General features: G+C 46.7%; 1 protein-coding gene across 9 annotated transcripts; it reads left to right on the plus strand.

Moving 5' to 3' along the window:
- Positions 1 to 481: 481 nt before the first annotated feature.
- LOC6548997 (protein charlatan) lies at positions 482 to 21,716 on the plus strand. Of its 9 annotated transcripts, XM_026981237.1 has the most exons (8): positions 482 to 822; positions 924 to 1,028; positions 15,228 to 15,571; positions 15,647 to 16,119; positions 16,201 to 17,220; positions 17,632 to 17,838; positions 18,125 to 18,451; positions 19,014 to 21,716. In XM_026981237.1, the coding sequence occupies exons 3-8, from the start codon at positions 15,350 to 15,352 to the stop codon at positions 20,632 to 20,634; spliced, it is 3,870 nt and encodes a 1,289-aa protein (XP_026837038.1). In that variant the 5' UTR covers positions 482 to 822; positions 924 to 1,028; positions 15,228 to 15,349; the 3' UTR covers positions 20,635 to 21,716. The 9 variants fall into 9 exon arrangements, with proteins under 9 accessions (XP_026837038.1, XP_015011683.1, XP_015011682.1 ...); XM_026981236.1 differs by lacking the exons at positions 482 to 822; positions 924 to 1,028 and adding an exon at positions 5,764 to 6,159; XM_015156195.2 differs by lacking the exons at positions 482 to 822; positions 924 to 1,028 and adding an exon at positions 5,764 to 6,159 and having other exon boundaries at positions 18,134 to 18,451.
- Positions 21,717 to 22,100: the final 384 nt, after the last annotated feature.

Consider the following 22,100-nt stretch of genomic DNA (forward strand, 5'->3'; position numbering starts at 1 on the left):
ATGTTCTTGTTTATTGATTTAATTATAACAATTGTCTTGACTTATGTACATACTTTCACTGAAGAACGAATTCTTCGGTGAAAATAAAAATATTCAAACGTTTTCGATTCCAATTCATCAAACCCAATATTTTTTATTAATATCAGTTTTCACGTTAAAAATAAAAAAAAAAGACATTTTTTTAAAATGAAAGAGATTTTCAGTTGGTTGTCTTTTTTCCGCGCTGAATTTTTGAATTCGATGTTGGAATTGTTCCGATGTTTTCGGAGCCACTATCGATACCAAATACCATCACAAAGTGTTAAATAAAAAATAAATAGTTTATTTTAATGTGCTCCTCCTTAACTTAAGTCAATGAATAAGTCTATTAATATATTAATAATATTTTTTCTTAGCCAAATGACAGTTTATTTTCCGGAGAGCCAGTTGTGCGTGGGAGCGTGAGCGTTGCGGAATGCGCGCGCTTTTTGTAAATGTGGAAAGCGGAAAAGCGGAGGGGTGGCGGAAGAAGAAGCAGGGCGGCGCAGACAGGAAGCTTTTCCCACAATTGCACAACGTCGGAGAGGTATTATTATTACGCGACAGGCAATCGGCGCGGCAACAACAGCAAACTAAGCAACGCATCGCAGACGCAAAAACAAAACTAAATATTACAACATATTTACTTGGCCCATTAGGGGGAGGGACGGTATATTTTCCGCCCAGCCCACCAGTCCACCCCCAACGAGTGGGTGGCGGAGAATCGCCGTAGGATCCGCTCCTCCGCGACCATTCATATTCATTCAGTCACGAAATCTCATTCGGTGTGTGAGTGTTGATGAGGTTAGTTGTGAAACGCGTTCCGTTCTGGATAAATCGGAAAACCGAAAAGTGCATCAGGGGTGCATTCATTTAACAAAGCAGTGAAGTAAATTCATTTCCAGCCGCAAAGGAAAAACCCAAATCCTCTAAACAGTGTGCCGCGCGAAAAGAGGCGAAAAAGTGTTGCATATTCCGGGGCTGGCTGCAAAATCTCCGCTAACATGTTGGTAAGTTGCTGGGTAAAATATTTTAAAACTATCGGACTGCGAGTATCTATTAATTGATTTTCCGGGGGGGGCCTTTTCAAATCTATTTTCCAAGCCAAAGTGATTTATTGATTTTTCGCAATGCGTTTGTGTGTGTGTGTGTGTGTATGTGTGTGTGTGCGTATCTTTTTCGGTATGCACTTTTTCCAGAGAAACACCCCACTGGGGGCAGCAACCCCCAACTAAAAAGCGCCAACTTCTATTTTTCCATCATCAATACTTCACACAAACACACGCACACAGTGGAATAAAAACAAATGGTATTGGTGTGTGGAGCAGGCGCTCTATGCAACGGTATAGCAACCCCCAAACAATGCACAACCCACCCTCTTTCTCGCTCTCGTTTTGGTTTTGAAGGGTATTACTATCCCGCTCTCGCGACAATAGCTCAACTGTTTTGGCATTTGAAAACTAACTGCCGCCCCTCTCCCCATCGTTTCCTTACTTCTGGGTGGGTGGTTGTTTTTCACAGCCGGAGCACATCATAAATTTTGTGTCTATAACAATTTTTGTTATATTCAAACCACCCCACCCACCAGCAACCCACCAGCAACCCACCCAACAACCCAAAAAGCGACCCACACCCCTTATCAAAAAAGTGCAAAGGAATTGTGTTGCACTTTCGAGAGTTCAACTTCCGTTCGTTCACTCTCGCGCTCTCTGGGAAAATAGAAAATAACGGCACAGGCTTGCGCTCTCTCCAAAGAGAGCGAGATGCATTTTCATTTCGATTTAAAGGGGGAGTTTTTGCATATGGTTTTTTGGGGTTTCGGTTTTTATGCAACATATGCGACTACATATGTATACACGTATGTAGGAGTTATATAATTTGTATTTGATTATTTTGCCTTTGACGAATTCCGTTTGTGGCATGGTGTTTTCAAATGAAAACTAAAAATGTGTGGTTTTTTGTTGCCATGGGCAATATGGTGAACATTTGTGGGTGGCAATGTCTGCTGCAGAATGCAAATAACTGCATTCGAGTGCTTCATATATATATATATATGTATGTATTTATATATAAAAGTTTATATTCACACGCACATATTTTATATATTATATAGAAAATGCAATTTGTATGCAGTCGAATTGCACTTGCCCGGGATTATGCCTATATAAATAAATACTATGTACGGAGTAGGGGGAATACCGGCAACTGAATTTCGTTTCATGGCGTCTCCATGGATTATATATAGAAATTAGTTGTGTATTTGAAGCTGCTTACATAGACTGACAGCTTAATTGCTTTTTACTCGACGACAAAAATTGATTTTAAGCTCGAGTTAAACGAAGTCAAGCACTGGAAAATGCCTAGAATGCAACGCACATTCCTTTAGATGGGAAAGTAAGGGGTGGAAAACTTTTGCCACAAACACTAAATGAGTTCGTTACCCCTCAAGATATAGATTGAAATTTGAAAACAACTTACTAGCGATCGTTTTCTTAGATTTCTAAAGAACTTTATATACTTTTGTAACTTGTTTCTTAGGAAGTATGAAAAAGCGTAGCGATCATTTGACTTTTATTCTTAGCCGCAAACTGACTATTTCCTGTTGACTTCATTTCATTCACACTCCCCACGCTGCTGATGATGATTGAAAAAATCACCCGGGGGCCAAGACCCAGTGACTCACCCGACCACAAGGCAAGCCAAGCGGAGACTGTACCCAACCCAATGCTCAAAACAAACCCAGTCTCGAAAACACACACACTCACACTCACACAACCCACCCACTCAGACGAAGCGGACTCGAGTTGGGAGTTCGGAGGGAGTTGCGCATGCGTGGCCGTGTCCCACGCCCACTCCACAAGGGGTGTCTCCACATGGAAAAATCTACATCTCCACTACAGCGGAAATCTACAGATTGCCATTGAAATGATGTTAGAAACCACTTGATCTAAAAGAACTAACTGCACTAAGGTGTGCAAGATCGACAGAAGTTAGGTCTCCCAGTGCGCACTACTATATTTTGATTCATTTGAATCCTGTCTCAGCGGTCTTTAACAATCTATTACAATGTATTATAACCAACAGCCACATAGACTGTATGCAAATGCCTTCAATCGAAGTCCCCCTTTTTCTCTGTGCATGTGGGATGTGGGATAGTGTAGGTATGTAGAGGGCGGGAGCGAACTATACAGTGGGAACCAGTGATCGCACAACCACCCCTGGGGTTCCCAAGTTAAATGAGACGTGACAAAGTGCAAGAGTTTCGACCCCTTTGAGAAGTGCCAGGCAGATTTCCTCTTTACAAGTGGCGCCCAAAATGGGAAGCCCTATTCCAGCGAGGAGACTTTCTCCCAAGTGAAGCAAACCGAAGAAGGGCTTCGTCTTCAGGGGCAACAGGTTTTGCTGGCCGTAGGAAGCCATGTGCTGCTGTAATTGGCCAGGCTCATTACGGGTATTGTTGGTTATATCACAGCTTGCACCGGTCCAAGGATGGACTAACGGGTCCACCCAGGCCCAGTGAGGTCTGCCTCCGAAAGAACCTCTCAGGGGGATTCGAGGTGGCCCACATGTTGTCCACTGACGGCTGCTCGCGAACCGGTTCCAGTCCCCAGGCAGCTCCTTTATCCGCGATCATCATCATCTCCATTTCCATTTCCATCACCACCATCATCATCATCGCCTCGGCCAGCCACTTCCACTTGAGTGGCAATGAAGGCAAAGTAGGGTGCTCGGACTGCTCCATTTCGAGGGCTAACCTGTTTGCAGATGCCCTGCGAGTGAGGTATGTGGACTGTGGAGCGCCTTTTGTTAATACTTGATTTCGGGAAATACATTTAAGTCTTCAAGTGCAGATCCTTAGAGAGCAGTACATAGCATTATGTGTACATAGCTATAACAGCTTTATGAAGGAACTTAAAACCGTTTCAAGCTCCTACAAGCTAACTTCTTTTGAATGGTAGCGTATTTGCAGGTCTGCCTGGCCAAATGGTTATTTTGCATCTTCTTCACCTCGTGGCACCATATGCATTTTTGCAGCCACACATCGCTGGCGTTGTCTTCCTTTTGCGGGGGATATACATATGTACATACATGAGTAGTACGATCAAAATCAGCGACATCGCAACCTGCAAACCTGCAGTAACAACAACTTGGTGACCAAGATGCACTAGAGTCCATTGATTGCCAGAAACTTTCAATTTCATTGACTTGATGCAGTTGTCGTTGCTGTTGCACCGGGAGTTCCCCATTTATGAGTCATGCATATACATATGTATGTACATATCCAGCAAGGCAACTGTATCAGAGATAGAGCCAATTTATAGGCCAGCCAACCAGAGGTTGAATGGCAAGTCTTGAACCCGAAATCGAATGCGGCTAAAAATCAGCCCACGCCGAAAATCGGCGGGCTGTGCCACCCAATCGAGGCTGCCATGTGGGTGATTCTGTTTATAAATACAGTGAAGCTGCGAGAGCACGAACTTTGCACTAATCAGTCAAAAATCATGTATGAATCAAAGTTCAATCTTTAGAAAATGATAACATTTAAAGAGCGCAGCGTTGGAGTTCGCTTTCAGGGAAGAGCAAACGTATTCAATTAGTAAAATGTCGGCGTTTGGGAGTTCGACTGTGGCTTCATTATGTGTCTACCTGGACCATGTATCGCACGCCCTCCTTCTGGCCATATAACATATACCAAACCCAAAAAAGCCTCTGCCCCGCTAATGAACGCAACAGTCGCAGTCGCCTCCTACTCCTCCTCCTCCTTCTCCACCATCACCACCACCACCAGCAACAACAAAAACAACAGCGACGGCAACCCACATGCACGAAGATCATTACCAACCCGAGCGGCGCATAAAAAACGTAAGCCAGCAACAACAACAGCGAAATCAAGTTGCGCCGTCGCAAACGCAAACTGACCTGGTCCGAAAATTCTACTCTGAAACCACCCTACACGGTTTCCCACTCCCACTCTCGCTATCTGCCGCTGTCGCAGCTTGCCACAGTGGGCCGATTTGAGCAATTGCCAGGCTAAGATTCCGGCACACTTACAATGCATAACAAACATAAAATACAAATAAAAACATGCATACGGCTTATTAAATTTTCAAATTACTTGAAAATCTATTTTGATACTATAAATTCCTTATCGGACAGCTGAAAAAAATTCACAATAATATAATGTCCCTTTGCCAAGAGCTTGAACTAGGAATAGTAACATTTTAGGAAATTATTTATTAATTAAAATTTCATTAGATAGTTAGATTTACTTGACAGCTTGCTCAAGTTTCCCACTGTGCGACGCCGGCCCACACACAATAACTGAAAAGTGGGAGAGAGACAGCAGAAGCAACAACAAACGACTTGAATGAGCGGGTGGCTTGCCTTGCTTGCTTGTTGCAATTTCTCTTTTATGCGATCATTCGTTTGTAAGGTGGCCACTTGCACAGTGGGCCTGTACTGCAGTTGATCATTTCTCTTAAATCATTTATCAATACCAATAATATGAACGAATCAACTAAATTGTTAAACCAAGTGCTTCAGACCTAATAATCATTTTTATTTAGTAAAGTAAATATTTATAATTGGCATTAAGCAAAGCATTTTTTCATTCCTTTTAAAGTGTCAGCAGAAGATTTGTAAATTCCTTCGTATTGATATTTCACATCGTACGCCTAACACCAAACATCGCTCCACTGTGCGCTGCTTTGTGCGTCGGCATTGCCGGCAGAGGCGAGCAGAGCGGCCGACGCTGCGCGTCATCGTTTGTTGTTTCCATCTCAGTCTGTTGGAATTTCTCGTGGTGTGCGGTTCGGCCGTTCTCGCTTCCCTCCTTATTCGTGTTTGGAATTGACTTTGTGCGGCATTTTTATAAGAATCATTGCAACGCGTGGTTTTCCTGCGAATTTTGGCACAAGTTCTTAATAAAAATATATACAGAAAAAACTCCGCTGATTGTGCGTGCTTGCGTTTCAATTGTAACTAAACTGTGCTAATCAAACAGGAGTGTACAAATTGTGAACAAATAGTGACTGTAATTCAAGGAAACAAACGCAATCCGGGTGGAAGGCCTAAGTCGGAAAAGGAGAGCAATGGCCATAGGGCCAACTGGAAATAACTAATACTGATCAGCATAAAAAGGTATAATATATGTAATTGTTTGTGACTTCAACATTAAGGGGAATTAATTATTTTCGGGGAAGTTCGCTGCATATAATTAATGGAGCAGACCCAAAAGCCAAAACCGAACCCACACAATCTGCGAGCCATCGAGAAATCACCTCGAAGGCCATGTGCAGAGACAAGCCCAACAACCCACAGGTAGCTAGGCCCAGAACCGGTTACCCAATTTCCAATTATAAACGAAAAAAAATCCGAGCCACTCCAACGCCCCACAATAAAAAAAGAGGGAAAGAGCAGTGGGCACCCCTTTCCTGAAAAATGAGACCAAAGATCCCAAATGCGACGCCGCAAGGGGCTCAAAAAGAAAAGAAATCGAAAGAAACCCACCACCAATCCTTGCTCCTACTCCCCCTCCTCCGCCACCTTCGCCTCCTTTGCCTCCTCCCTCATTATCCTACTTTCTTCGCTGCCGCTGCTTATCGTCTTCTCAGACACACACACGCACACACTCACACAGTGAGAAATCTTGCCTGCCTTGGAAAGCCGCCTACTCACATGCTCTCTCCTATTCGTTCTGCTTTGTCACATGTTCCTCTTCCTTTCCCTTTCACCCTGTTGCGCAGGAGGAGGAAAAAACCGAAGAGTGGGTAGGGAAGGGGAGGGAGGCGACTGACCGTCGCGACGCCCGCTGTTTCAAATGGTGATTTCTTGTAGGTTCTCATTTTGGCGTGGCTCTTGTCCCCGTCCCTTTCCCGCTGCTTTATCACTTCGTCTGTCTCTCCCACACTCTCCCTTTGCATTCTGATGAATTTTTTACACCCACCCATCGATAGCAACTTTTGCATTCAACCTACTCCACCTCCTCCCTCAATTCCCCTCTTCGCTGAGTTGCCGCCCCCACTGGCAGTCGCCCTCCATTATTTGCTTGTTTATTATGGACTCATCTTCGTGGTTGGCTCGCCTTCCAAGGAGTTGTCATTGGAACGATCGGTTGGAAAAAGGGTTGCCGTTGGAAAACTTGATATTCCCATGGGGGAGATGGAAATCAACACACAAGCAATAAAGCATAATTCCATAATTTAATCACATACGTAAGTAAATGTAACTTATAACTTATAAGTTATAAATACTTGTTGATATTGGCAGTAAAGAAATCTTTGTACTCTTGCTATAATTTAAAAATTCAGTTAGGTTAAAACTGAAAACTTTCAGTTCCCATCGGTATTTTTACATATTAAGTTATGTTCAAATAACTATGTTTCAAAATAAAGATACATTTTAATTTTCTGTGAAATGCCTTTTCTGCTGGATCCGCCTTCTGCAAAATCAAAGAAGAGTTATAAATACTTGTTGATAATGCGGTGGAGTTCTGGCACTTAAGTTTCTAGAACTCAACAGTATTGAGTCATCTTGCCATCTTACATTTGCCTCCAATGCACGGACCCCCCGCTTTTTATGTTACTGCCAACCCACGCTTGGCTTCCTCCCCCCGCCGCTCAACTTCGGCATTCCCATGGAAAAAGCGACCCCAAAAAAAGGGCAAAAATAAATTACGCACTTCCCGTCGTCGGTGGTAGAGCAATTTTATGCAGCCAGGGGAGGGAGGGAGGTTGGTTGAAAAGAGGGGTTGCGCCGCCGACGTATGGTACCTGCCCGTGTCGCAAAGAGGGTTGTTGTGCTGCACCGATCCCGATAGCGATCCCAATCCCAGTACCGATTCCCAATCCCTAAACCGATCCTATGCCGCATATCCCATGCGATGCGTTGCGATGGCGATGGCGATGATGGCGGTGATGCGACCCCAGCGAGGCAGCAATCTCTCCGAAAATCACATAGGAATTTCCTGTTACACCCGCCCCCTGCCCGAAAGTTACCTGCCCTCGGCTCCTCGTTTACCTGTTTTCTCCCTCCCGCTCTCTGCAGCAGCTGTTTGTTTTGCGGCTTTCAAGGTTTCTACTTTTTACCTGTTGGCGTCATTCGGTTCGATTGGGATTTTGAGTCGGATTCGAATTCGGAGTTCGGAGTTGCGTCCCCTTTCGCAGCACAGCCACCCCATTGCGTAGGATTCATTCCACTTCTTGTGTGTACATCTCTCACTTCTTTGTTCGCTTTGTGGGTGGGGTGCCTGCCAGGTGGGAGGGGGTAGACGTTCTTCTTCCACATCTTCTTCTCCATTTCTTTTGTTGGCCCAAAAGCGGGCAGAGTCTCAAACCAAACCAAAACCAAACCAAACCAAACCGAGCCGAGCCGAAAATCTTTTGGGCGTCTTGAGTTTTGGTTGGTCTCGTTTTTGCTTTTGTGCCCGGCGATCATCATTATCTTCGTTTCGCTGGCTCATTCTATGGCACCACCACCACCACCAGCCACTCCTCCTACTACAATTTGCCTAAAAAACCCCAACCGTTTCGACCGTTTTTCAATATTCAACGAAACCAAACCGTACCAAACCAAAATAAAAAATAAAAAATCAGAAGAAACTCAGAAAATGATGGTGGCGAAGAGGAAGAGCACGACAGACGGCGACGATGTCTGCTTGAAGGTTGTTGTGAAATTTCATTATGGGTCTGGGTCTGTCTCCTCGCCTCCACCTCCCACTGCTTCCTCCTGTTACTCGTGCTCCTCCTACCCCCACCCCGAAACCCATGCCCCACCCCCACCTCGGCCTCCTACTCCTCTGCCTCTGATTGCCTGCTGCTGTGCATGTGGTTGTTGTTATTTTTTTTTTAAGAGGCGTCCAGCGTCAACATTTCAGCGAGGGGTTTCGGTTTTTGGGTTGGGTTGGGTTGGGTTGTCTTGGCTCTGTATGTATTATACACGTATACGGATAGGCTGGCCCACGGATTGGGATGGTATGGTATGGTATGGGATGGGATGATGATGGCTGCTTGGGCTGTGGCATTTCTCGTGTGTAGGTAGGTGGTTTCTCGGAAATCCATTTGTTCATATGATAACCCAAAGAGTACAACACGAAACCCAACTGGCGGCTGTGAGGCGAAGGAGGCGCAGTCATTTGCTGACGGTCGAGAATTGAAGCTTTCAACCCGATCGCCATTCCGAAATGCGGATGTGTGTATGTGGAAGCCCTGTGAGGCTAGGGGATCTACCATCTATGAGCGAATGTGTGCCATGAATGAAACCAGATAATGCATTCCCCAGCCCTGCTTGGCGATGGATTCAACTAGAAAGTCACACCTAAATGCATCCTCTTGAAATGCTGAATACAAATCCATTCATCATGCTCGTATGTATGTATCCTGGAACCTCCTTCTACTCCTCCTCCTCCGCCTCCTGCTCTGAAGGATCACATCCGTTGGTCCGCAACAAAAGCAACAGGATCGGCACTTAAAACCCCACTCCACCCCGCAGAAACCATCCCCTCGACCACCCCAACCACCGGCAAATGGCAGCTGCAACCTGCAGCCCAACGGGGCAACCCTAAAAGTGATCTCTACTCTGGGCAGCAGGTTGTTGTCGGCCTGGATTGCAGTTAAGACGGAAAACCACCCCTAAAAAGGGAATGGAAACATGGCACAAATTGCTACCCCATGGATGATCGGACACCGAGCACATGTTGCATGCGGCAAAGATTTCACCAGAAAAGGAGCAGATCAGGGAGGGTGCCACTGACACGGCTCGGACTTAGGTCTCTCAAGACCCCTGAAGTCCTCAAGGCGAAGGACAGGCGAACATGTGCAACGTCTGCGCCTGCATTTCTGTATCTTCTGCATGTATTTCACTTTATTATTTCTTTTTTTGCTGGCCATTTTATGAGGGCGCGCACCTGCCAACAGCTGCCGCCGCCGCCGCATCAGATGAGGAAAGTAAAGGCGGGCAATCATAGCCAAAAGCTATGGTCGCCGACTTGTTTTCTGGGCCTGCCCTTGAAGCCGTCGAACGCCCACCGCCAGCCAGCAGATGAACCACCCAAAAACAAGAAAAAAACGAAACACCAACTAAATACAAAAAAAAAATTGGAATGAAGCAACAAACGAAACCAGCTCCGAAGACTTTTGGGCCCAAAAGCAATTTGCTTTTGTTGTCTGCTGGCCTGGCCTGGCCGGCCATCATCCGCCTCGAAAACCTAAAAACAAGCTCAAAGAGAAGACGCCAAAAAAGTGTAGTAAGAAAACAAAGAAGAAACAGCAGCAGCAGCAGAAGCAGAAGCAGCAGAAGCAGCTGCCATCGCATCGTGGCCACAAAAAGTACCACCTGCCGCCCATATACATGTCGCCACAACCGCTGTCCTTTGTTCGCCGGCAGCCCCATTAACCCAAGGATATGCCATCATGGGAATGGGAAAGGAAGTGTTGGGAAAACGTGCGCCCTTAGGATGCAATTCAATTTGGTCTGGGGCCAGAAGGGGAGAAAGTCCTTTGGGAAATGCTACATAATCTAGATACAGCAACGCAACTGCTAGATCTGGCTTCATTTTGCTAGGAAAGTAACCACCTTTGACCTAGTGGCATTATTTATGGCCAATTTATTCAAAACCATCAACACGCAACCTGTTAGCGGGGATACCTCGGAGATTTTTCTAATGACGTCTAACTAAGATGGAACTGATGACATATAACATTATGATGAGTAATGGGTTTTTGCTAGAAAGCCAATTGTAGTTGAGTTTACAGATTGAGCATTTGCTTAAAAAATCATAGACATTTTAATCTTGAATCTTCCCTAAAGTAAAAACTCAACAAATGTGCAAAAGAAACATTGAGCCACGCAGCGAATTGGCCAACGAATGCAATCGATGACAACAGCTGCGGCCCACACAGATACGCGCTTAGCTCACCTCGCCCCATCCCAGCGAGCCACCCACTCGCCACCCCTCGTAGCCCCCTCCACCCTCCCCCAATCCCCTCCCCCTTCCATCTTAGCCACCCAGCTGCGCTTGCGTCGCTGTCGCCGTCGCCGCCGACTTTTGGATGGTGGGCGTTGAAAAGTCGCGGGTAGCTGAAATAAACAGCGAGAATCCCGTTGGCTTTGGCTTTTGTTGGGGCCTTTTGCTGTTCGGTGTTAATTTGGCTCGCATATAAAGTCTTCGATTTTATTCCGTGGTCGGTGGAATCGGTTGGATCGGTTGGATCATTGGGACAGCTGTGGTCAGTTGGATTGGACATACGCTGGTGCTGCTAGACACCCACCCACTTCGATGATTAGTGGTTGCTGCCAAATACTAATGGCACAGTGGTTGGTTCTGCAGCTTGAGAGCTCTTAAGATATCAGTTATCTACTTATCTATAGGTGGAATATTGGATCTGCAATATGTGAAATCTGTTAGAAAATAGGTATACTGAATTTTGAAACTTTTTAATAGTCAGTAAGTCATATGTTCGATTTGTACGCAGAGATCCGAAAATGATCTTGTGGATGGAACCCGTAGAATAGCGCTTCAGTAATTGACCGCTGCTGCACTGCGGTGCGATGCGATGCGAGTAACTTCCTCGTGCAGCTCCACCCGTTCCAACCCACTGTGCGTCATCGGCTAAAGCGTTTTTTAATAACTGCGTGCTGGCCGCTCGCAAAGTTGGTGGTTACCATGGGCGGGGTTGGAGAGGGGCAGGCAGGGGTCAGGAAGGAGGTGGCTGTGTGGAGGGATTGTGTTAACATGTCATTAGCTTGGTGGCTTCGTCCGCTGTTGTTTCTGTTGCCGCTGCCGCTGCTGCTGTTGCTGTTGCTGGTGCTGCTGCTGGTACTCCGCCCCCATCCCGTCGACCCCCTTCCAGCGGAACGCCCCCTCTGCGGTCGCGCTTGTGGCCTTTCACCGCAACAACACGTAAATGTTGTGGCTCACCCTGAGCTGCCAGGTCGCCAGATTGCCAGATCGCTTGGCCCAACCCACGGGTGTTAAAAACTGTGTGCATAACTCTACAGGCCAACTTCCTAAATAAAAATGCGAAAGACAGACGTTTGAATTTGGCGGTCGGATCAGTAAAACACGCCTAAACATCTTATCAAATAATCTTTAAAAATTTTAATAATCCTTGTTAGCAATTGATCAATTTCTTCATATTGAAGGAATTCATTTGAAGTCGCAGAGATAAGTTGGGGTTTTAAGAATCCTTAAAGGAATGTATGGAATTTAATATTTTGCTTAATTTCTGAAGAATTATTTCTCGTGTTCAGCATAGTGAATCTTCACTGTATCTGCGAATATCTCTGTGTGTTTTGCAATTGGCACTTTGATGACCGCCCTCGCCGAAAGGCTATAACATTTGATTAGCCTACGCTTTAAACAATTATTGGAAGTTGCCAAAAAAAGAGAAGTCGCCACAAAATTAGATCCAGCAAGAGCACCCCACCTCGCCAAAAAAGGGGAGAGCCAATAATGCGTTTACCGTTAACAGTTGTCCGGCATCTGCGAAAATGCAACATCTGCCAACAGCGAGAAAGAACAAGAGAGTGGGGGATCAAGCGCGCTCTCACTTATTACGTGAGAGCCAAAAGCAGCGAAAATTCCCCCAACCGGCATTTTTCAGCTGCCCAACCGGTTTCTCTCAGCCTCTCTCTCGCTCTCTCTCTCTCTTTCCGTTTATTGCTCTCACAACTCCCCCAAGTTGGCGTCTGTTTGCGCACCCACCACAATTTGGCGTCGACTGCGCTGCGTCGACTGATCGTTGTTCTGATGTGCGCGTGGTGTGTTGCTGTTGCTCTTGTTGTTGGGAATTGATTTTGTTGCTGGCCTGCGCGCCCATTTTCAGCCCACTCTCTTTGCTGGTGTTATTGTTGTTGTTGGTGTTTTGCTGCCGTCTGTTATTAGCAAAGCGGATGTTGTTGTTGCCGCCAGCAAAAGCAGAAACAGCAACAACAACAAAAAAAAAGCAGAAAAGGGGGAGGCACAGCACCCACACGCGCGCTTTTGCTGTTGGCAACGCATGACACTTTCCGCGTTTTTTCCCCCCATTTTGCTGTTGTGTTTTTATTTTGCTGTTGTGCTGTGTGTGTCTCGCCCACAACAGTTGACCTCTTGGCGGCGGCTTATCAAATTCAGGGGGCGGCGGTGGGGTGGCGCAAATTGATAGAGATCTTGGGAGCGGTTGGAAATTTAACTTAACGAACTTGTCTAACTCGATCTTATGAAGGCGATACTAGCTGTAAGTTTTTATGTTCCTTTCGTAATGGGACTTTTGTATCGGAAATATTAATTTGTAAGTAATTACCTATTAGGTTAAATGCTCCTTAAACACTCAATACTTATATTTGAAATATAAATATAAACTAGGTATGAAGGTGATTCCTTTCAGTAAGCCTTCCCTTTGTGGTAAATAACTGGTTTGCAGCCCCACACTTGCACTTTCCTTGTCCATCCGGGGTTTTTCAGAACCCAAATGGAGCTTATGGTGCGGCATGATCTTGAGAGCGTGGCCAAAGTCAAGCGGCAACCACCACAATGGCAACAACAAAGACGTGCCCTTGGCTCGAGAAACCACACGCAGAGAAGTGAGTGAGGCCAGACCAGCAGATCAGGGCAGAGCCCCGAGATCCCCGAGCCAATCCCCAGAGTCGCCGCACAGCTCCAGACCCCCAGACTTCCCGACACACTCGAACTTGAACAAACAACGAACGCAACCACAACAACAACAAGAAGAACAAACGCCCCCATGGCGGCAGAAAACAGCAGCAACACCCCACTGTAAAAAGCACACGAAGCATAAAAATCAAATATGCAAAACTCAGATACGAAATATGAACCGAAAAGAGACGACCAGAAACAGGCTGTGGATCGGATCGGATTGGATTGAATCGGAACGGATCTCGGGACTGGGAACGGTCGTGGGTGTGTGGGTGGTGCTGTTGGTGGTGCGGTGACATGGCAGCGGGGCGTCTTGGGTGGGTGTGTGGGTGGGCGCAGCCATTGGCGCTGGGCCGCAGAACGTGCCCAGGGCCCAGCGGCGAGACGAACACACGCTTTTTGTCGCCACGGCGTGGCAGAAAAACCGTTTCTTCTCAAAAAACAGGGCGCAGCAACATGTGGCCAAGAAAAATACACACTCATAGCAGTTTTCGTCATCTAAAAAAATTTCCAAGAATGAAATTTGGTCATGAATGGAAACAAATCAGACATATCCATTTTCAATTGATAACCTTTAAGAATCCCTTGTTTTATATTCATTTTTTCAATACACTTTTTCAATAACAAAGTATGAGCAAATATTTTTCTCGGTGCAGAGAAAGAGGGAGGAACGTCTAGCACAACCCACACCCACCCACCGCACAACAAAAGCGCCGCCAAAAAAATTGCCGCGATCGTTGGCAGTATGTCTCTTTGTGCGGATGATGCTGGCTAGTGGTGTGGATGATGATGATGATAATCACGATAGACCCGTCGAGAGGAAGACGATCAATGGGTTTTTGGGTTGGTTCGTTAGCTGGGCACGTCAAGGTGGTAAATTTATTAATTTATGCAGCCGGGACCCCAAAAAGAGAGTCGAGTGTGTGTGAGTGTTTCTATGCACTAAACAATGGTTCAGGCGACGAATGTTTCAGTTTGTTTCTTTAAAATAAATAAATATTGTTGAAACAATATATTTAATTGCTGGCCTTTACTTTTTAAGTGTGTTCCTACTGGTGTTGTCTCAGCAACCACTTGAACAAAACGCTTTATACATTTTTGTGACCTGACACCCGACATCGGTGGTCCAAAAATCAGAGATTCGTAAACAAAAAACGCGCTCGCAAGCATTTCTGGCTGACTCAGCGATGCTGCGTCAAATCGAAATCCAAGCCCAAGCCCAATTCCCCACCGAAACCCAAAGCAAAACCCCCCACGCCAGCGCCCCCAAGGCAGACCGGTACCACCCCTCGCCGCCCGCCACTGCTGCCCCTTTCCCATCACACCAGAGCTGGATGTGTCAGCAGTCGTTTCCCGCAAGTGACGCCGCTGACGGGAGGCGTTGGGTATTCTGGTACCGGATGTGGCTCTAAGATAGTTGGACCTATTAATGCTGCTGATGCTGTGGAAACCCCATAACATTTAGATTTGATTTCCTTTAGTGGCCCCACGCTGTTAAAGGTCTTAAAAAGTAATGAGCCTCCTATCTATAACACTTAATAATGGGTCAACAATTCTCTCTGCCATTTTTCAGTTCTCGGCGAGTGGACGTGGAGGCAACAGCAAGAGCAGCAGCCTCCGCCCCCAGAAAGCAGCAGCAGCAGCAACAGCAGCACGCCCGCTAGCCAAGGCCGACGGCAAAGTGAAGCACCTGCAATGGCCACACTAATACCAGTGAACGGCGGCCATCCAGCAGCGAGCGGACAATCCTCCAATGTGGAGGCGACATATGAAGATATGTTCAAGGAAATCACACGCAAATTGTACGGCGAGGAGACCGGTAACGGTTTGCATACGCTCGGCACGCCGGTGGCGCAGGTGGCCACCAGCGGGCCAACAGCGGTGCCCGAGGGCGAGCAGCGCTCCTTTACAAATCTGGTAAGTGAGATGACGCAGCTGACTCCAAGAGGGATGTATCTAATGAAAGCACTTGTTCCTTGTTCGCTCTTTCAGCAACAACTCGATCGCTCGGCAGCGCCCAGCATTGAATACGAGTCCAGTGCGGCAGGCGCCACTGGCAACAACGTGGCCACCACCCAGGCCAATGTAATTCAGCAACAACAACAGCAGCAACAGCAAGCGGAGTCGGGCAACTCCGTGGTAGTGACGGCCAGCAGTGGGGCGACTGTGGTGCCGGCACCCAGTGTAGCGGCCGTTGGTGGCTTCAAGTCTGAGGATCATCTGAGCACTGCCTTCGGGCTGGCAGCCCTGATGCAGAACGGCTTCGCAGCTGGCCAGGCGGGTCTGCTGAAGGCCGGCGAGCAGCAACAGCGCTGGGCTCAGGACGGATCTGGTCTGGTGGCGGCGGCAGCCGCGGAACCACAGCTCGTACAGTGGACCTCGGGCGGAAAGCTGCAGAGCTACGCTCACGTCAACCAGCAGCAGCAGCAACAGCAACAGCCGCATCAGAGCACACCCAAGTCCAAGTAAGAGTTTATTGAACATGGCGAAAAGTTTTCGTTGACCATGATTACTTACGTTTTAAACATTCTGTTGTCTACCCATAGAAAACACCGTCAGGAGCATGCGGCTGAATTGATCTACGCCAGCCCCTCCACATCGGCCAATGCGGCCCAAAATCTGGCCCAATCCACACCCACCTCAGCGCCCAGCAACAGCAGTGGCGGCAGCACCAGCTCCTCCGGCGGAGGAGGAGGCGGTCGGAAGAAGGCTGCTCAAGCGGCTGCAGCCGCCGCTGCCGCGAATGGAGTGCACATCCAGAAGCGTTACGCCTGTACCCATTGTCCATACTCGACGGACCGTCGGGATCTGTACACCCGGCATGAGAACATCCACAAGGACGAGAAGCCCTTCCAGTGCTATGCCTGCCTCAAGCAGTTCAACCGAGCCGATCATGTCAAGAAGCACTTCCTGCGCATGCACCGGGAGCTGCAGTACGACATTAACAAGACCCGGCGACATATCTCGGCGGGCAGTGGATCCTCGGGCAGCGGGTCCTCCGGAAGCGGATCTCATCACTCCGGCGGCCGTGGTAATGTGACCATTAACTCGGCGGGCGTTAACATAGACAATGCCTTCTTGGAGGCCCAACGACATCCCACCTCGAGCAGTATGAGCATTGTGGAGACCATCGAGGCAGTGGCCTCGGCCACCGATATGCCACTGGCCCAGCTCAAGCAGGAGAAAATGGACGATGGCGCCGGTGTGGTATTGCCCCTTCATGTGGGCGTTATGCAGCAACCGGTGGCCAGCTCGAGTTCCGGCAGCAGCGGCAGTCATGGTGGCAATGGAAACGGTGGCAACAGCTCCGGCCTGCTGAAACCGAAGCGGGAGAAGCGCTTCACCTGCTGCTACTGCCCGTGGTCCGGAGCGGACAAGTGGGGCCTCAAGCGGCACCTCAACACGCATACAAAGCCCTTCGTCTGCCTGCTCTGCGATTACAAGGCGGCGCGTTCCGAGCGCCTGGCCACCCACGTGCTAAAGGTGCACAACAAGCGGGCCTGCAGCAAGTGCTCTTACTTGGCGGACACGCAGGAGGAGTACCAGGCTCACATGAGCGATGTGCAGTAAGTATACGCCGTTTTGACATGTCCCTTTGCTGTATCCTTGCAGTGGATTAGGCGATCAATCCTTGGAGGGAGAAGACAATGTAATAAGTTGTACTTACTCCTGACTACGTTTGTCTGCGTGTTTTGTAAAGTTAAAGTTAAAGGTCTTGCTGGTTTGCAGGAATATTGCAAGCCAGACTTAACCATCAATTGACCACAAATTGCTGCCATTAATTTGTGTGCCACATCCATTGGCAAGGATACCCAAAGCTTCGGTTGACCGAATCTAGCCTGTCCCCCTCGTTTGTCCTGGGAATTACGAAAAACTCTAAACAGCTTTTGAACTCTCTTTCGCCCAACTTCTCTGGCCACCCCCCAATATCCCCGGACGTTCTCTATAACTAACCATAAATACCCTCATCTGATCAGTCCGCACGATAATCGGCCGGCGCGCAGCGGCAACGGCAACCAGAGCGGCGGCAGCAGCAGCGGCAATAGCAACGGCAACGGCGGCGGCAATGGCAACAACAATGCCAATGCCGGAGGCCACAGCCAGAACCTCAATGTGCTGCGAACTATTGGCAACAGCCTGGTGGCCAACAACCAGCTGAACACCTATGCCGGCAATGCTTTTGGGTAACATTCTCAGACCGCCCTGCCCCCTTCAAAAATACCAAAAAAAAAAAAAAAAAAAAAAAAATCAAACCAAGAAACCCCTCCCAAAAACAAAACAAACACATCCCAAAAAAAAAAACCAAAAAAAATAATTACAAAAACCCAACCGAGCGCGCACAACGTTCCTAACTCTAGTTACTACCCTCGTTCTCTCGTTCTCTCGACTCTCGATTCCCACGACATCCCCACCATGATCACCACATCTCCACATCACCATCGACCACCACTTCACCACCATTTCGGTTAGCTCGTCCAGTGGCAATGTGGGAAATGCGAATGGAGGCGGCGGCGCCGTAACCATCTACACCACCACCACCAATGAGGGCGTGGCCGGCGGCGGAGGAGGCGGTGGTGGCGGCATAAGCGGCAACATTTCCGGCGGCGGACCGCTCCAGGAGATCATCGTGAATCCCTCGTCGATGGTCGGCTGGCGGCTGAGCGCCAACGGATCGCTGATCCCGCCGCACGATCTGCTAACCGGCGGATTGCCAAATGCAGCCACGCAAAAGCGCGGCTCGGAGCGATTGTTTCAGTACCTCGAGGCCGAGGGCAGCGATCCGGAGGACTATGCGCGGTATTTGGATAACCAATCTATCCCCGATCCATTCCGTTTTCGTTGATTTTCACTCAGTTTTCTTTTTTATATATATTTTATTGTCTTGAGCGTGGTTATTTAATGCTTTAAGATTATCTTCTGCATAATTTCCCAAGAAGATGACCTATTCGTTTCTGTTTCTGTTGATGTTGGTTTTTGAGTTTCACAAAAGTGGTCATCACTTTGCAAATTCTGATCGCTTGTGTTTTTCTTAGATCCATTCCACATTGTGTACAAATTCCTTGTTGAAATGTCCACTGACTGAGTAAAATGTTGTGTTTTGTAAGCTTTTAAATAACTTAAATTCTTACACTGCTTGTTTTTCCTGTACCTTCCTTAAAAATTGGTTGCAGGTCCACAGTTTGTGTTCATATGTTCCCCATTTATGTTTTGGTTTTTACACATTCAATGTTGATAAATCCATCTTATTTCACCCTCAATTGCAGTTTATTTGCCACTATTTGGTTCTTATTCGTTGAATTACTAATGTCATAATACACATTTAAAAAACTAATACGTTTCTATTCGCTTATCCTTGCAGTCTGCTGAAAATGGACGCCATTAGTCGCAACACCGCTTCGGTCGCTCAGGATTTTCATAAGGCGGGAGGCGTGCACGAGTTGAAAATACCAGCCAATCATCAACTCCTGTTTAACAATAAACTGCCTTCGCAATGGACGACACGAGAGGCTGCTGCACTGCTGTACAGCCTGAGCAACATGGGTGGCGGATCCGCCGGCTCCGTTTCCGGTTCCCAGCGTCAAAAGTTCGGCATGCGAGCGCGACAACATTCCACCGGCGAGGACGACGAGAATACACCATCGTCTGCCTCTTCGTCGAGTTTCTCTGGCGATGAGTTCAACATGAGCGCCACATCGCCACTGAAGCTGTCGCGTCATGCCATCAAGCTGGAGAAGATGGATGAAATGGACGCCAAGGACATGGGACCCACCAAGGCGATGATGGCAACGGCATTTCTAGAGGCGGCCAACTACGAGCAGACGGCCATCGAGCTGCTGGCCAGCAAACGGAAGATCAAGGTCGAGAACGACAACGACAACGACGAGGACCAAGAGAACCAGCAGCATCAGCCCCATCAGCAACATCACAGCCAGCAGCAGCAGCGATTGCAGCTTATTAAATCGTCTCCCGCGTACAAATTGAACAACAACAATAATAACAACAATAGCAACAACAACAACTACTACAAGGACAAGTCATCGCACAGAAATGCCGTTCACCATCATCGCCAGGATGACAAGGAGAACAACAAGACCAAGTCGCCAGGAGCAGCAGCAGTAAGTGTTGCAGCTGCAGCAGCAACATCGCCGCCCAGCATCAGCGGCAACACCAACCAGACCCCGTTTCTCACCCAAATGGAGTACCAGAATCTCAATCGCATTGGCACCCAGTTCCAGAACTACGTCAAGGACATTATCAACAAGTACTATGCGGCAGAGACGCCATTGATGCTGGCCGCTGCAGCAGCAGCTTTGCCCACGGCCACGACTACAGGTCAGCAGCAACGGCCAGAGCTGGATATTGAGAACCTGTCGCCGAGCAAGCGTCGTCGTTTGCTCAGCGAAACGGAGGAGTACATCGAGTATCTGCGGAACAAGGAGGACATTACACTGACCATTGCTCCAAAGGTTCCGCCAGCAGCGCCGGTGACATCTCTGCTCAAACGCCAGTTGGATCTCAGCACACCTCGTCGAAGTCCCAAGAAGGCGACTCCGGCCCACAGCAACAGTGCCTCGAATGCCTCCCGCAAATCCCTCAATCAGTTGGCCACCCTATTGCCACTGCTGGCGGATGCGGCCAGCCAGCAAGAGTATCTCGCTGCACCGCTGGACTTCAGCAAGAAGTCCAGCTCGCGCAAGCAGGCGCAGCCAAAGAAGATCCGCCTGACGCCCGAGGCAGTGGTCACCCTACTGCGGGACAAGTACCTCAATCGCATGGTGCGCCAGCGTTTGGGCTGCCTCAAGTGCAACCAGTCGCGAAGGAACAGCTCAATCAGCTTCAACTACCACACGCTGGGATCACTGGCTCTTCACAAGTATTGGCGACATGGCCAGCTTGGATCATCCTCAAAAACTAGGAGAGAGAAGCTGCAGGCAGCTCTGCAGAAGAGGATTAGCCGAGGACAGGCGGAAAAATGCTAATGTGGTCGTGTAGTTTTGGTTCTATTTTATTCGCTTAAGATTAGAAAATGTTTGCTTGCCATATATGGAATGCATTAGGCATTTGACATTGAAAATTATTTAAAAAATTGCATTTAATTTTTTAAATTTTAAGTTGTGATGTACCTGAAATATGATTTCTCTTAAACAAACAAAAAATACTTAAAAAACAAACAAACAAACACAATTCATGCAAACGGTCTCGAACGCGCTTTTGCAGCCGACTGCAAATGAATTTCATTATCTTAGTTGTACGATTGAGGAGCTATCTCACAAACACACCCCACTCACATTGAACATTAACACACGGATATTTAACTATTTAGTAACTTACCTGGAATGAGCATTTATCAAATGTGTACCCCCAGTCCCTGATTTCCATATCCACCTCCATTTGTATTTGTATTCGATTGAATGAAATGTGAAGTAAAAGCTTTAATTTGCCATTTACAAAGCTTCAGTTAAGTTACGAGTAATGATTGCCATCTTTTTACACCTAGCATTTAGTCGTCTAGTTACCCTAGTTTATGGATTAATTTATGAACTGCAAACGCGAACCTCATCGAACCCTTTGCCTTACTTATCATTTAAGCTTTAATGTGAATGTACATTTACTTTAAGTTGATTTAGTTACTCCTCGGAGCAGCAGTCACGCCCACAATGCCCACAAAAACAAAACAAAACAAAAAGCATTATCACGCAAAACGTTTTAAATATGAATGAACAAACGTCTATAAATATTAACAAAACAAAATGAACAAAAACTATATTACTGTACGTGTAGATGTATTCATGATTTTATCTGAAAAACGGAATAGAAAGTCGGTGAGAACAAGAAGGAAACACAAGAACAACTTACAAAATACTCAAAGAACATGGATAGAATGGATAGAATACAACTTTTTACCACACTGAACAAGAAATATTTGACTGAAAAGTGTCGGGGGAAGATATGATATATGAATAAAGGTATAAACAATTTTAGTGTAAAATGTGTGTTTTTGCTAAATGTGGTAAACTAAAAGAAAACTTAAATTTATTACACAAAACTAAACTAAAGCGTAAACGAAACGAAGAGAAAATTCTTAAGTAAAGTAAATTTTTGGATGACAAGCCATTTAGACAAAATTTTTGAGACGAAAAAAGACATTTATAAGAAAGGAAACAAAAAGAACAAACCGAATTACTTTAAATTTTATTTAAGCAATGACCTTGCAAAAAAATAAAAGGTATAATTACAATAACTGTAATGTGAGTGTTTTTAGTTTAAAATTATATATTTCCAAAACATTCAAAATAAAATATAATTAGTTTAAAATATAACCAAGTTCTTTTATTTCGCATTTTACAGAATATGGGAATAAATTCAGATTCGGATGTACGTTTTACAATATTTAATAAAAGCGTATATAATTTGGAAACTCCGATCCAACTAATTTTTGTTAAAA

The sequence above is a fragment of the Drosophila erecta genome, unplaced genomic scaffold, assembly GCF_003286155.1.
Source record: "Drosophila erecta strain 14021-0224.00,06,07 unplaced genomic scaffold, DereRS2 tig00000092-arrow-pilon, whole genome shotgun sequence".
NCBI lineage: Eukaryota > Metazoa > Arthropoda > Insecta > Diptera > Drosophilidae > Drosophila > Drosophila erecta.